This window comes from Halichoerus grypus, chromosome 11 (genome assembly GCF_964656455.1).
Source record: "Halichoerus grypus chromosome 11, mHalGry1.hap1.1, whole genome shotgun sequence".
Taxonomy (NCBI): domain Eukaryota; kingdom Metazoa; phylum Chordata; class Mammalia; order Carnivora; family Phocidae; genus Halichoerus; species Halichoerus grypus.
Window position 1 is genome coordinate 70075312 of NC_135722.1, and position 17567 is coordinate 70092878.

At 35.9% G+C, this 17567-nt stretch overlaps 1 protein-coding gene across 8 annotated transcripts in view; it reads right to left on the reverse strand.

The window, feature by feature from the left end:
* NOX4 (NADPH oxidase 4) overlaps window positions 1–17567 on the reverse strand; it is a 170973-nt gene that overhangs the window by 42669 nt on the left and 110737 nt on the right. For all 8 annotated transcript variants that reach the window (XR_013442516.1, XR_013442517.1, XM_078058663.1 and 5 more), the window contains one exon: window positions 6065–6146. Coding sequence is in view for 6 of the 8 variants with exons in the window: in XM_078058663.1 (XP_077914789.1) it covers window positions 6065–6146 (82 nt within the window). In the remaining 2 variants the exon portion in view is untranslated. The remainder of the gene's footprint in view (window positions 1–6064; window positions 6147–17567) is intronic.

The window sequence follows — 17567 nt, forward strand, 5'->3', positions numbered from 1 at the left end:
GAAAGAAGGAAAGAAAGAAAAGAAAGAAAGAAAGAAAGAAAAAGAAAGAAAGAAAGAAAGAAAGAAAGAAAGAAAGAAAGAAAGAAAGAAAGAAAGAAAGGAAGGAAGAAAAAGAAAAAGAAAGAAAGAAAGAAAGAAACACACACCAGGCCATGACTAAAAGTTTGGAATGTTTAGCCCTACCCTCTGTTTTCTGGAGAGGGAAGAGGAGCTGGAAATGAAGTTAATAATCAATCATGCCTCTGTGATGAAACTTCCATAAAAACCCCAATGGTATGGGGCTCAGGGAACTTCCAGGTTGGTGAACACATCTATAGGCCAGATGGGTGGTATACCCCAACTCCATGGTGACAGAAGCTCCTGCACTCAAGACCCTTCTAGATCTTGTCCTATGTATCTCTTCATCTGGCTGTTCATGTTCATCTATACCCTTTATCATATTCTTTATTATGTAGTAAATTCATAAAGTATTTCTGGGTTCCATAAGCCGTTCTAGCAAATCCAAGGACGAGGTCATGGGAATTTCTGATTTGTAGCCAACTGGACAAATTGTGGGTAAATTGGGGACCTGCTACCTGCGATTGGTATTTGAAATGGGGGTGGACAGTCTTATGGGATTGAGCCCTTAATCTGTGGGGTTTGCACAAACTCTGGTTAGTGTCGGAATTGAATTGAATTGTAAGACACCCAGCTGATATTGAAGAATTGGTTGGTGTGGGAAAAACCACACCCCACAACTGGTGTCAGAAGAATTGTATGTGAGAGTAAAAGCAATAGGGAACTTTTCCTACAGCACTATTATTACCTCCATTTGAAATAGAGCCAAAAAAATAAAAAATGCTGCTCAGAGAGATCTGCCACTTGTCCCCAGCCCTGGGACCACTAATACAGAATGTGATCCAAGTGAAAAAGCTTGAACCCCTTCTTTGAACTCCTTCTTCTCCCCTGCCCCTCCCCTCTCCCTTTTCATCCTCCTGCCCTTTGCCCAGTAATCATGACATTTTTGTCATGTGTCTCCTAAAATCCTCAGATATCTACCTGCTTTTCCCTATTATTATCACCATGGAATTGATCCTTTCTCATTGCCTTCTTGAATATGAAACTGCCAACTAGCTAGTGTGCTAGCCCCATACAGTGCCTCATGTTCCTCTCTGGCTCCATGATAAAACTATGAAAATGCAAATTTAATGATTTTTGCTCCTTTGCTTAAAGCTCTTTCATCATGCTCCACTGTCTTCACCACAGAGTCCAAGCTCCTTTAAATGGCAATCTAGGTCCTTCGTGGAGTGGTCCCTGCTCTCATTTCTCCTTATACCCCAGCCCTTCAATGTGTGTATATGTATGAGCATATGCACATACATATGCACATGTACATGTGTGCACACACACACACAAACATGCACTCACACATACACAAAGGTTTTTTTTAACCACAATACCCGCAGGTGATCTCTCAGTGAACAACCCACTTCCATGGCTCTCTATGCTGCTATGTTCTTTGTTCCATCTAAAAACCTCTTCATCTGGTTCCATAGTATTTGTCAAGATTTTACTCCAAAGGAAAATGAAACTTGCCATGAATTACCTAGACTGGAAGACACGTTCTCTTCTCTTTTCCCATTGAGTTTAGTGCATTTCTCTATAACTAAAGGACTTATCACATTGCTATAATTAATTTCTCCATTAAAGTCTCATTCCGTTTCTCCCCCACTAGTCTCTAGGTTCCTCAAAGCCATATGCTATGTCCTCATTATTTTTGTATCCTCAGTAATTGTGACTGATTCTAGTGCACAGTAATTGTTCAATAAACATTTGAAGAATGGACTGATGGAAAAATGGACAGATGAATGAATGAGATACACCTAATTACACAATTAGGTGTAATTTGGGGGCCAAGCAGACCTTGAATTTGGAACCCAGCTCTTCCATATGACTTTGGATAAGTCACTTAACCCTTTTAAATCCTCTAATATATAAAATCTGTAAACTTGGGGAAATAGTACTACCTAACTCATAGGGAAATAACAAAGATTAAGTAATACATATAAAGCACATTAACACAATCATGGCAATGAAGAAAGTGTTAAGTGCTAAGTGTTTTTATTAATAATAGGAATAACTTAGCTCCAGTGACAAATACATTACACACATACAGACTGAACAGAAATTACTAAAGAGAGAGAGGAGGCCTCTGGAAGAAGAGGAAACCAAAATTTTCTTTGGAAAGAGAAAGGAAGACAAGTTGGAGAATAGATGAAATCTAGAAAAGTCTTCTGAGGCTTTGCAGTTAATCACCTGATATCGCCACTTGAAGCCATTTTTAAGCAGTCCATTGGAAACGAGAATGGGTTGAGGCATTGCTTTTATTGTCTAAATAGTCAAGATTATCCTTTGGTGGCAAACCGAGTCAAAAGGAATATTCTGAATTTTATCAAAAATAATATTTCTTTCTCTAAAGAGTACTGAGATTAAGCATTCCAGAGTACTTGATCTTGACCAAATAAAGATATGCCACATTTTATTCCTACATTTTCACAATATTTTTATACATATTATGGTGAAATTTCCAGAGCCATTGGATCATGTTTTGCTGGCATAATTGCTAAAATGGTTACAAGTCATTTGTGAGTAAAATTATGCCAAATGTCTTCAACTATTTTATGTCTCCAAGCTGCAAGGATAAGAATATCTATAATTACTTTCTAGTTTAAATACATTATAAACCTAAATGCTTCAAAGTTAGTAACAGTGACACCAGCTAAGACATGAGCAACAAAACAAGTTTCATTATCTCCATTTCTTTCCTCTAACCTATGAATCAACAACATTATTTTGTATTAAGTATACATTCATTTTCTTCTTTTCATTCACCTGTCTGTTTTTGACAATGGTCACACCTATTCATGCTCCAAGAATTTTCATGAGGCAACGTCTTCACATACATACTGAGAATGGATGTGCCTAGCTTTGGCAATGGATCAAATGCAAGGTCACAAATGCAAGAATGTGATGAATGAACATTACTATATTTTAGAACAATGTTTCCCAGTGGGGAACATTTTTTAAAAAATGGCTTTCCATTAAAACACACACATGCGCATGCACACACACACACACACACACACACACATTTCAAGAACTGGTCAGTTTTCTTCTTCATGAATACTTTTCCCCTAAATAAAATACACCCTTTTCCCTGTTTCATTATCTGTTAGATGTCTTTTTATAACCAGATGCTTAAGATTATAGGGACAATATGCTGACTAGAGATCCTACCCCCAATCCAATAACCACTGTCCACTCCCCAGCTTATATTAACCAGGGTAGAGTGAGTCTGACTTAAAGAAGGTCGACTATACTATGCTCTGTAAACATCACCCTGTGACACTATATAATATAGGGCAAACAAGTTGTTTCCTAAACCATATTTTAACTCTTAAAACATCTCTCACTAACAGAGTCTATATTCATGAGCCAGTAAAACAAGCAGAAAAGTGAGGGAGAATAATCTCCATATAATAGGTTTATTACATTGTGACTGAGAGCAACAAATACTAAAGGTCTGATGAAATTTTCAGCTTTCCAGAAATTTTGCATGTCATGAAATGACAAATTCTTTGACTTATAGTTATCCTCAGTAATGAATAAATGATAGTATATTTGAGAGTGAATACAAATGAGAGACTAAATGAGAATATTGAAAACCATGAGTAATCCCAAAATAGTTTAAAATAGGTGTAGACATACACAAATCCCTGCCCCCTTATATTTATTGACTGGCTCTTACTACAACTGTCTCTTCTTATACCCCAGGATCCTTTACATGGGCATTATTTACATGCCCAGAGTTTTTGCTCCTATGCTCTTCCCTGGACCAATTTAACACTCCTTAGGCACAGCGTAAAAGGAATTCTATTACCCTTTCTCTGTTCTATCAGCACCTCCTAAAATTCTACTCCCAAACTAGACATTACATGGGTAATGGGAGGATGCAAATGCTTAATATTCTATAACCTAAATAAGCCAATTGTATTTAATCCAGAATTTTTATATAAATATTATTCAGACCCAGAAACCTTTAATTAGCATGATTTCATTGGATGGTTCAGAAAACTGAAACTCATAATGATACTAAGTGATCACCAAAGCAGTGACTCACATCAGCGTCTAGCAATAATCTAGAAATATTAAATAAATAGTTCTTCCCCAAATATTATTAAGGGCAGAGTGATAAAGGTATCCTGATATAAGAATTATCCTCCTCCAAGATCAATGAACAATCTATTTCCCTAACGGGTTTGGAAACATGCAAATCTAGTTAATGCTATATGCAATTTTAAATGAATAATAACACTTGCAGCTAGATATGAAGTATTGCTATGTGTCAAGCTCAGTTCTAAATATTTTTTTGTTTGTTAATTTATTTAATCTTCATAACACCACTGAGTGGTAGGTCTTATTATCATTCCCCTTTTACAGAGGTGGAAACTGAGGCACAGAGGGTTAGGTGACCTAAGTCACAAAGCACAGCTGGTGAGGCAGTCTGCACTCTTACTCACCCCAACACAGTGTATGTGGCATCAACGGATGACTTTTATTCTTTTAGTCCACAGATGTCCCCCAAAAAACAAAACAAAGAAACAAAAAAACTACCCTAAGGATTAGACACTGACAAAGGATTGTCACATGGTATCTCTGTTAAATATCAGAATGATATCATAACATCACTATGGGAAAAGTAACCTAAAAGCAAGAAGGATATGTGTAAGAACATACAGCTGAGGAAACCTAGGGAAATAGCAGGAAACAGATTACCAATAGGTAATCTGAGAAGCAACTGTGATTCCCCTCTTCAAGCAAAGGTATCAGGTGGATAGAAAGCCTAAGAGGCAGAAGAGCAGGCATCACTGGCCTCTGCAAACAGCAGCTGGGGGCAAAAGTACTGACAGACATGTGTCAATCCCTTCAGGCTCCTCCATGCTCCCAGTCATGAAAAGTAATGTATGCATGGAATGATGTCCAGCCCTTGTATGTCCCTCAGGAGGGTCCCCATGAGTGGACTAGAAGATTATTGCTAGAGCTTAAATCTGGATTAATATCAAAGACAATAAGCAGATAATTCAGATTCTGTATTATTGTTATCAGAGGTAAGTCAATATTATCAAAGCTAAGTATTAGGGAAAAATTATTCTAGAAAGTGAAGTTCAGTGGATACTTGAATAAATTGCCAAGTCAATCAAAGAATGAGTCAATTAGCATAGTGATTGGTTTTGATGAAATGTGTATAAACCAAGCTCTAATTCTTTAAGTTGGTGACCTTCCTTTTCTCTATCAGATACCAGTTTGTTCCTTCTTCAGCTTGTTGTAGACTTAGAGTAAGACATTCATGAAGTAGAGGGTACTCCAAGCTTCTACAGGAGGGATCGAGATACAGGCATCCATCAGCTTTTCGGGAAAAGGATGCCTAATAAAAAACATGCTACTTCCTTATTCTCTGGGAAGATGAAGGCATATTCCTTCAACCAATAAGTACACTTGTGGCCTCTGAAAGAAGAGAAGGTCTGCCCTGTATAAGAAAGGGTCAGGAGATTTCACTTCCCATAATTATCAAGACAGTAAAGAAGAATATACAGAAATTACTAAAATCATATCTAACAGGTGGTTATCTGAAAACCACTTATTACAATATGAATGAATCCTTGCATTCAAAGGATAGAAACCAGGAAACCAGATGAGGGATCACCCACAAAATATCTGTCGCTGTTGATACAGAATCAAGCAAAAAGAGGCACGACCAGACACTGATGCAGGTAATTTACCATTTGCACTCTACAAATATTCCTACTCAGAGCTGGGCTGTACTGCAGGCAAGGCTTTTTTCTCTGACCCAGCTGTGAGGAGCCTGAGACATTATAGTGCAGGAGATGCCCTCATTAAGTAGGTTAGGGTATTCTAGCTTTTTCAGAAATCCTTAGAAAGAAAATATTTTGTTTTTGTCCCCGCAAACCTCCCCCATCACTACACCCGTCCCCTTCCCAATATCCAGTGAACTCCTAGTGCTTACTTGGGATACTTTCTAGATTGAATGAAGGGCAGAATCTCGGAGTCTTGATTAGATGACGGAAGTAGTAAATCTCGAAACCGTTCTGTCAAAAGAAAAACATCAAGTTGTGAAAAAATAAAAGTCATGAAAATAATTTCAAAATGCAATTATTACCTATTGTTTTAATTTGTCCATTAGTTTGGCTGCACATCCTTTATTAGAAATGTGCCCACCATTTTGTATAGTACTGACATATGTCAATTTCACTTTAATGACTATATCTTTTTATGATTAAGATATTCCAACTGCCAATAAAAAAATAGAAAGTATTCATTAATATAGACTAGTAAAATCTTATAATTGAAAGATTAGAGGAAACACTCATGACCAATAAATATACCTAAGAGATATGCAATCTCATTAGTAACCTGGAAAGTGCTAATCAAAGCCACATCCCATTAGATAGCATTCATATATTATGTGGCATTTGATTGACAGAAATGAATCTCACAAGAGCAAGTGTTAGAGGAGATGTGGATCAACATAAGCTCTCATATAGTTCTGGTGAGAATGCAAGTTGGTACAATAGCTTTGGAAAACAATGTGCGATTATCTTCTAAGTTTAACCTCTGTGTACCCTATGAGCCAATATTTCCATTCCCAGGTATATATTCTGTAGAAACTTTCACATAATGTCTTAGGCAGCAAGTAAAAGAATATTCATAGCAGCACTGTTCATTACAACATAAAGAGAAACCACTCAATTGCCCATCAACAGGAGAATGGACAATTTGCAGCACATATACACAATGGAATATTAATTGAAGTGAAACTGAATGAAATCAGTTACAAATAAAAACATAGTAAAATGGTGAGTGGAAAAAATACTAGTAGATTACATACAGAAAAATATCATTTGTTGAGTTAAAAAACAACTAAGCAATGTATTGTTTAGAAATGTTATGTATAAAACAAAGCAATCCAATGAAAAAAAGAATAATATACATAATCCAGGATAATGGTTATCTTTTAGAAGGGGTAAGAAGATGAAATAGGAGAAAAGCAAAAGGTAGGTCATCATTGTTAATACTTTACATCTATATGAAATATATGAAATTTAGATGTGTATATAAATATATCTATAGCATCATAAAGGAGTAAATGAATGAATGTGGGTCAGGGATTGTCCAATGATGACATTAGCCCATGAGCCAAAACTTTGACTAATAAAATTCTGTGCTTATTAAGCTCATAATGAAGGAAGGAGGGAGAGGAAGAGAAAGAGAAGGATGAGAAAAGAAGGTAGGGAAGGAGAGAGGGGTGAGAGAAAGGAAAATGGCAGGGGAAGGAAAAAGAGGAATGTGGAGGAAGGAAGAATCCTCAGTTCTACTTTAGAAATAGTTGTACTGCAGAATTATCTGCATTGCATAGAGTAGTCTATCACTCTGAGGCTGATCCCATGTTTCCAGAACTAGGTACTCATTACCTCTAGTCATCCCTATTGGGAAGGTTTCTTTGATCCTTCCTCTTTCTTTTATTCTTCCTCCAAAATCTGGAATAGATGACCCTACTGTTTGTACTCCTAGTATACTCCATGCTTACACTCTCACAGAATGTTTCAGACTACATTTTTATTGTTAGATACAATTGTCTATCCACCTCTCCTTCTCCTTCTAGTAGATGGGTATTGCATCACCTGGATATAGAACATTATCTGATACCTATTAAGATGCTAGATAAATATTAGTTGAAACAATATTTCCATTTTTTCTGCATAAAGAAAGTTGCCAAGGTTAATCATAATGCCTTTCAGAAAAGCCCAACTGGTCACCTATCAACCATGAAAAGCAAGGGTACCGGAGCTCCAGCCTTGACAGGGTCACAGGGTCAGGCTGAGAGAGAGTGCAAAGCTGAAGCTCCAAGCTGCTATAAATCCATCACTAACCGAAGGTGCCCAATTTCCACAAAATACTGAAAATTTGCAGTTGATGACAATCACCACTTCCCAGTTACTGAATAGCCAGATGTTAAACACTGGTGAACACAGTGGTTACAAAGTATGCTGAGAAGCAGGATGGGGATTTATCTCCATATTTATTACAACACATTGAATCGGATGTTTAACTGACCTCTACTCTGTTGCTTCTCATCAGCACTCTGACGTTCTTACCGTGCACTAGGGGAGGAACTGAGAAGATCCTAAGAGAGGTGGTTGTACTGTAGAGTCCACAGATCTAAGAAAGCACAATTTCTTTTTCTCCTTCAAGTACACTTTTTTTAGTTCATATTTTAAAAATTAAATTATATCGACTGATAATATTGCTACTTTTAATGAGCAGAATTAATGTTTATTTCAGTGAAATGACTAGTAAATTCTTCCGATGGGACCCTTGTCTTTCAGTACACGTCCCAATTTATGTAGCATTTCATTAAATGAGTGATTTGCAGTGTTTCTCCTTTTCCCCTTTTCCCTTCCATTTATCCCTTTCCTAAACAAATCTTGAAAAACAGAGCCAAAACCCAACCACAAACATGAACTTCACATCAAGTAAAGAAAGAACTGTTCAAACAGCTACATTGAATATGATATATCCTTGGGTGCTAACAATATAAATTAAATTTTTACTGAATGATTCTCAAACTGATTGCAAGGAAAAGAAAAATCAGAATTCTTAATGCAAACAACCATAACATAATACAGCTGGAGGCTTTTCCCTGTTTCCATAATCACAAAAAACATTTGACTGTAAATTTGGAAGATAATCTCTGGAGATAACATTATATTGATAGGATTTAAAACACATACACACACACACACACACAGAGCAAAAGTAGCATATAAGAAATTACTTGCAAATCCACCCAAACTATAAAATCTATAATGAATATTCTTACATTTGAAGCATCCTTTAATCTGATATTATAAATGCAAGCAACACCAAGCAAACATGAAGATCCTTCAGTAGCTACTATGAATGTAAAAAAAAAGTTCATACATATACAAAGAAAATAACTGCTTAAAATTATATCCTTTTAAAATGTTTATTTTTATTATATTCATAAATTCCTAAATATGAACAATTAACTTTATCCCATACAGGTATAATGATTGTTTACTTTTTATGAGAATAAAAATAAATGATAAAAAGTATCCTTAGAAAAATCCAAGTAAATGAAAAATTGTTTAGTCTCCCAGATTTCTGCCTATCAAATAATTAATTAGCATCCCATTGTTTATCTGATGCTGGGAAAAAAGACCAAAATAAACTGGTGTTTTCTCTGTTCAATAGCAGAATTTTTTTTTATTATTTTTTATTGTTATGTTAATCCCCATACATTACATCATTAGTTTTAGATGTAGTGTCCCATGATTCATTGTTTGTGCATAACACCCAGTGCTCCATGCAGAACGTGCCCTCAATACCCATCACCAGGCTAACCCATCCTCCCACCCCCCTCCCCTCTAGAACCCTCAGTTTGTTTTTCAGAGTCCATCGTCTCTCATGGTTCTTCTCCCCCTCCGATTTCCCCCCCTTCATTCTTCCCCTCCTGCTATTTTCTTCTTCTTCTTTTTTTTTTTTTTTTAACATATATTGCATTATTTGTTTCAGGGGTACAGATCTGAGATTCAACAGTCTTGCACAATTCACAGCGCTTACCAGAGCACATACCAATAGCAGAATTTTTAAAATAATACTTCTCTTGCTGCAAATGTCACACCAGATGATCTGCTTTCTCAGGAGGCCCAAAGTCTATTTCTTAGGAAAATGGCAGCTATCCGAACACTAGATCTCAATCCTTTCACTGGACTCTTAGAATAATTTCATTAAAGCCACTGAAAAGAACCAGAGGATTTTCTGAAAGGTTATATTTTGATGAGTTGACTAATGATGAGATAATGTCTGAACATGATTGTCTACCAGTCAGGGATATATCTTAATTAAAATAAGCTTTTGTAGACTTTCACCTACTCTTCCGTTCTCCCATTCAATCAATGAAAAGATTGTGAGGCTATCAGACCTGGACCGCATACTACACATGATTACACTATTTTGGGCTCTCTGGACAATCAATTGTGAGACAATACACTTAATTATTCAAAATCAAAGATGAGAAAAATAAAATAATCTTTCCAATTCGAATTCAAACTTTTTTGTATATTTATTGTGACTCAATTCTTTATCTTCCCCTTTGTGAAAAGTGGCCACGTTGTAATCCTCCTCCAAATGCAGAATGTAACAAATGCAATACAAATTTGCATAACAACAAAAGACCAGTACGCAAATATGTTTCTGAGATGAGAAGACAATAAAATCTTCCTACCACTATAAAAAAAAGAAAGAAAGAAGTTAAATAAGGGCAGAAAAGAAAATAAAAAGATGACGCCCTCCTTCTGTAGTCCAAAAGTCCTTTGCATCTGAAGATGTGATCATAGCCACCTAATGTGTGTCTTAAGTAAGAACCTGAGAAACAGCTGTTGTTTGCTGGAGGAACTCTGTGGAGATTTTACCAATTCTAAATCACTGTTTCTTTCCAAGTAATCCCCTTTCCTTACCTTTGCTTCTCCATAGTCTCCACTATGGAAATGAATGTTTTAACTACTTTAAGTATTACATTATCATGGGCAAGGAAAGAAAACCAAATAAAACATCTCTAAAGAGTGATAATGTTGCTCTAAAAAATCTGGTAAGAAGTTATTGGGATTTTTATTATTAGATACAAATTTTCTCCTCTTTTTTTAATGCTCATATTACGCTTGATTTGTCAGTTTTAATTTCTTTCTTCAGAAAGCATTAAGACAAAATCCTTAAGGGGTATTAAACAGACTCATTAGAGACTTAAACTTAGTTTTAAAAATAACTAGCATCATGTAACAAAGTATTGGAAGTTATAAGATAAATGTTGTAAGGAAATAGACATCATCCCCATGCTCTTAGTCTTCAAGCAAAATCTGTAAATGATTACACTATAATATTTCTATTATTTTACAAGAAAAACTGAAGATTATCTCATAATACAGGCAGGGTTATAAGTGAGTATGCATGATACAGGGCATACCAAAGAATGAATATCTCTTTACTATATAGTTTGCAGTACTTAGAGCAACAGGGTATAATAGAAAAGATACCAAATTGGTTGTCAGAAAGTCTGAGGTTCTCCACCTACTTCTTCCTCTGTTCTTAATTCCTTTGCTCAATTGACAAATGAGTTCAGTGATCTTTAAGCCACCTTTCAACTTTGAAACCCTTATATGCTTAAGGACAGGATAGGAATCTTGCCAAAGCCACTGAAGGGGAGGGTGGCTATATGTCTTGGTTTGCCTGGGACGGTGTTGGTTCACGCTTGCTAGCATTCTGCTTGATTTAGTATTCATCTCCGAATCTTATTTCTAAATTAAATGTTACTAATGAAATATGCTAGGGGGGCTGTGGTTGATACAGAGAAGTCTCCTCCCCCCCCCCCATATTCTGCTTTGGTGAAGTGCTTGTGGTCCAGTTGTGGAGTAGGGTCAGCAGGTAGCCGCCAGTGGTCACTTACATCAGGGTCCACCTCAGATGCAAGGGAAATAAATGACTTTCCCAGAACAGCTCATAGCCAGCGGCTGAAAAATGCAGGGGTATTTTAGCTTTACAGAGGCCACACTGATGGGCAATATTTGCTCCAGAGCTTCCCGCCAGTTTGGCTAAGGCTTGTAGAGTCTGCACGGTGGTTCAACTATTGAGGAAGCTCAACCCAATCCCAAATCCTTCCTTTCCCCTTCAGGAGTATTGATCCCTAATTAACATTTTAAATTCATAAATTACTTCTCACACTCAGTTTCTGGCAAACTGAACCTGCAACACATGGGCTTGCTAGACCCCCACTTTCCACTTACAGTTTCTGCCATGTTCTCTGCAACTACAGGGTAAGATGCATGTATGTGTGGTTAAGTCTGAATAAATAAATTTCATTTCCAGCCCTTTCCAGAAGTACTTATAACACCTTTGTTATAAGTACAGATGCCCATTGTTAAAATGAAGTGCTCTCAGACAGACATACACCTTGGGACAAGTAACACCGTTCAGTCTGGGCTGATGGTGGAAGAAATAAATAAATACCCTGCAGGCCCCGTGGTATACTAGCCAGTTGCCCTAGGCCCTGTGCTACAGTCCAAGAGATGCACACAGCCATCCAGGCTTCAGGGGATAGTGTCAGTGGGAAATGTAGGAAATTATAATTTAGACTGACATGAAAATTATATAGGAACGAGAATTAAATACTCCACCCTAAAGTGTACACAGCAGGCTGAACACTCTTAATTTGTCCTTTTTTATGAAATACAATAAGTCATTTCAACAGTAATAAGTTAAAATACATAATGATTAATAAAAAAGTAAATACTAAATTTATTTTACTTTTTCAAAAAAGTTGAACATGTACCTTGAACAAAATGTTTGTCAAGATTTGCCATCCACCCTGAAGCCATAATGATTTCCCTGAACACATGAAAACGCTCAAATCTGTTGATGATGAATCAGCATCTACTTCACAAGTTACTCATTATTTTATGAAAACTATGCACAATGATGATAATTTAACACATAAATACATAGAAGGTCCAGTAGGTGATCAATGTCATGAAAAAAAAAAAAATGAGCTTGACAGTAACTGGGATCCATCCAGGTAGCCCGGTCTGTGCATAATGTCAAGTTACAGATTGGCCATCCATCAAAAGAAAATAATAAAGCAATTCAAATTTCATATTACTGCTCAAAAACCAATCACTAATACATGGGAAGGTGGGGAAGAGTGAAGAGAGAGTATGTTATAGGTGCCTACAGACATCTTACACTCTCTCTCATGCTCCTTCCATTGATGCGTACCTCAACGTTCTCTACCACAAGGCAGCTTTTATATCCCACAGGTCTCTGGCCTGTATGCTCAAGTTAGGAAAGATAGGCATGTGTTTCATTTCTCTTTTTCTTTCCTATTTTTCCTCTCTGTATTCAATTTCCTGTTCTTTCACTTTTTTTAGTGAAAATCACTCATTCCAAAGAAAATTCCTCTTTCTCACCTCTCTATTTAGTCATTCTCTACCTACCCCCCTTGACTCTACCTGTTGTCTATGATATATCAATAATCACTAAGGGCACAGAATTTAAAATTGCGACTAAGGCTAATATTTTGAGTAGAAAGAACTTTTATCAATTAAAGCATACATTATTCATTTACTCACTCACTCAGCAAACTTTTATTAAGTACCTACTATTTGTCACACACTATGAATAAAAAAAGATTCTTATTCTCAAGGGCATCCCTGTTTATCACAAGGAAATGCCAGGACAACAAAAGAATTGCAATTCCATTAGAGCTACTTGAAAAAGGATTTAGAATGTAATTACAAAATTACTTAAAAGGGAAAGAAGAGCTGTTCTCTTAGGGATTTAAAGAAATTGATGGTTTGTAAAAATTTGATGTTTTATTTTCCTCAAAAAAAAAAAGAAATATGCACACTAATCTTAGAAAAACAAATTACTTCAAAAACTGGGAATGAAAGGGCAGACTTAGAATGGTATATTCAAACCAACTAGAAAGATAGAAAGTATACATTTTCCTTTTCTGAAAAGTTTAAATCAAGTGAATGCTCTTTATTACCATGGTAACTCAGTATTGAATAACAATAGTTGCTATTTAAAATATTGCTTTCAAAGCAACATCAAAGACATTCAAATTAATACTATTTTAGGTAAATCAGGAAATCTAGTTGCAGAGCAAGAGTATTTTGCTCCTAAAGGTATAGAAATATCTTCTGCTGATAAAATTCAAACGGAAATTCTGCAATTCTAGAAGAAAAAGCAATCAGCTACATGCTCTGGTTATTTAAACTACCTTCTCCATAAATATTAAGGCCAATGTCAAAGGAATATAAAAAACAATATCTCATACTTGTCTTACACAAGGAAAAAAATTTAAAAAATTAAAAAAGCCCACACTTGTAAGTCAGAAGATGAGGACGTAGAACACAATGTATACACAACCAGAGCTAGTAAATGAAGATCCTTAATAAATGATAGAAAAAAAAGAAACATAAAAATCCTGTACTTGGCATATATCCTTCCACAATATTCCCTTGAGATTTTTTCAACTATACCAAAATTAATCTATTATCATTCCTACTTTATGTGGCATTAAATTATCCACATTCTAGAACTTATTTCTCTGAAAAGAATTATACAGCTTTACATAAGCAATGAGCTGAAAAATGAGAAAACTCCCACAATGCAGTATGTTGTAGGTGAAGAAACTAAAAACCAGGTGGACTGACCAGCCCAAGGTCACATGGCTAGCAAGAGGCAAAGAGGTTTAAAAAAACAAGGCAACCCCCCCGCCAACCCCGCAAATTCATGGTCCAGTATTCTTTCCACTGCCTCACAGTTCTTTCTCTCCCTCATTCTTGGGAGAGAAAATGCTGTACTCCCTCCCTTACTTTCTTCTTGCCTAAGAATTACAAAATGAGAAAAAAAAAAGGCAGCAGGGTCATACACAGTCTATATACCTGGACACCTGGTACTTTTAACACTATAAGGTCTGAACGTAGGCAAGGCAGTATTATACAATGGAAATTTATTTAATGGATCCTTTATTTCCAGAGGAAGCACAGTGATAAAAGTCTGTTTCTTTAATACTCATTATTCTGGGTCCTACTTGTTAAACATACTATTAAAAAAATCAAAAGCAGCTTTTTTTTTTTTTTAAAGATTTTATTTATTCATTTGTGAGAGAGAGAATGGGAGAGAGAGCACGAGAGGGGGGAGGGTCAGAGGGAGAAGCAGACTCCCTGCTGAGCAGGGAGCCCGATGCGGGACTCGATCCTGGGACTCCAGGATCATGACCTGAGCCGAAGGCAGTCGCTTAACCAACTGAGCCACCCAGGCGCCCTCAAAAGCAGCTTTTGAAAGAACTGTAGACAGACTTCTTGGCCTGTAAATACATCAATGAAGCAATGTCTATCACTAGCTTTCTTATAAAATATAAATTCTCTTCCATTGCCACAGAGGCTAAACTACAACTAAACTGACGGGGAAAATAAAAGGACAGAGGTTCAAGGAAAGTGAAAGCAAATAAGAGAGGCATTTTTGGATAAACACGTTATTGCTACTTAGCAATTCACCTTTTAAGGAAAATGTTATATTTTCATTTGTCACAGCAAATGCACTTTTTTAACAATGTTGGCATTCAACAAAAGAAACACCTCAAAGTGATCAAGGCTCAGCTTGATACTATAATTCAGTTCCTGCTTTCTGCACAAACTCTGAATACCTGCTGGGTGCATATTCTATAAGGAACAGGCAATTTTATCCAAGATCCAAAGAAACTGGGCATTTTCTTTTATGTTTTTATGAAGTTCTAACTGAAAACCCTGGGCTAACAAAATTAATGGCATGCAATATATGGTCCTTTCAAGCTTATAAAAACCAGCCCCATATGAGAGTCTTCTCTTAAATACAGGACCTCCTGGTCAAAGAACAAGCTTATAAAATGGATTAGGGAAGAGCAACAAGCAAATATATGAATCTGCTTCCTTTGTTAGGTTGTTTCATTGGACAAATTTGGGTTTTCCTTGATCCCTCTGGTTTTCTTTTTTGCATATGCATTTCCAATGTCAGTATTTTGCATCCTCACTAGCAATAAATATTATCAACAAAAAAAAATATTTGTTAACTAATAGGCAAAATATAGTATTCTAGTTATTCTAATTAACATTTATTTGAATAGTATTACAATTTTCTCTGTTCATGTAATCATCCATTTCCTTTTTCAGCTTTTTTTTTTTTTTTTAAAGATTTTATTTATTTATTTGACAGAGAGAGACACAGCGAGAGAGGGAACACAAGCAGGGGGAGCAAGAGAGGGAGAAGCAGGCCTCCTGCCGAGCAGGGAGCCCGATGGGGCTCGATCCCAGGATCCTGGGATCATGACCTGAGCTGAAGGCAGACGCTTAACGACTGAGCCACCCAGGCGCCCCTCCTTTTTCAGCTTCTTATTGAATTGAAGGGACTCTATGTATTGACGGTATTAGTGAGTCACTGCTTTAAATGTTTCTCTGTTCAACTGCGTTTTCTTTTTTGATGGGATTTTTATACTTTTACATAGCTAAATCTACTTAGTTTGCTCTATGTATTCTAGAATAGATGGCCTTTTGTATCCAGAGATTGCTGTTAATTTCTCTTTTCTTCCGATTCCTTGATAGATTAACTTTTTTATGTCAAAATATTTAACCTATTTGGAATTAATTTTTGGTCATCTGAAGTAAAGATTTAATTTTTTTTAAATAGTTAAGTGACAATTGTTTTAACTATTTACAAACTAATACTTCATATTGACTTATGGACCTTTCTTTATCATATGATATGTATTTTCCTGTAGTAAAGGGTCTGTTTCTAGGATATCTATTTTTCTTTGTTAATAGATTTCCTGTCATTTTTGTTCTAGTAACATAGTGCTTAAACTATTTCAACATTATAGGAGGAAGCAAGTAAATTAGCACATGTTTTAGCATACAATGAGCCTGAGTTCAAATCTCAACTGATCCACTTAACAGCTTCATGTTCCTAAGTACATCTTTTATCCTTATAAATTCTTAGTTTGTAAAGTTTATTTCATTTTATAACATGTTTTAATAGGGCTAATCTTGTCATTCAGGATTTTCTAGACTTTTTCTTATTTTTAGTTATTTTCTTCTGTTTTTTCAAATAAGCATTGATAATTATTTTTTACTTTGAATTTTGATTTTAATTGAAATTATATTAAGCCTATAATTTATCTTGGGGAGAATTAACAGTTTTAAATATTCAGACTTTATATCTAGAAACATAGCGTGTCCCTCTACACTGTTCCATCCTTTAAAGAATCCTTCATTTTCTTGATATTGCTTGATTTTCAGTTCTCACTGAAGTTAAATCAGATTTTTTTTCCTCTGTGAATTCTTTTTAATATGGTAAAAATAATAAACACCAAATGAATGTTTTCAATAGGCCTAGGGAGCTTTTTGTTAAAGGTTTACTTATAAAGGCTAACTCCTCCAGCTAAATAAATAAGCAAACAAATATAATATGTAATCAGTACAACTAAAAACCTTTTTGAAAGATAACTTGGAAAATGCTGCCTTTTGTTCCTACTCTGTAGAAAAAGTAAGAATAAGAATATTTATTCATGTAAATTCCTTCCCTGACCTAAAAAAAAAAAAGAAAAAGGAAAAAAGAAAAAGAAAAAGAAAGAAAAGAAAAGAAAAGGAAAAAAAACAAAGTCCCACTGGTATCGGTTTGGATCTTGGCCCTCGTTGTCTTTTCTGCTATGTTTGCTGCCAGGCTTGAAAGTCTGTATGGTTGAGCACACTACCTCAACCAGAGAAGGCACAATATTCAAATGGCCACCGAAGAGTCTGCGATTCCAGCAGCAACAGAAGATTTTCAGTTATCGTGAAAGTGGAAACTCGGAGGACTATGTCATAAATGAGGAGGAGCTGGGGTAACAAAGGATGACA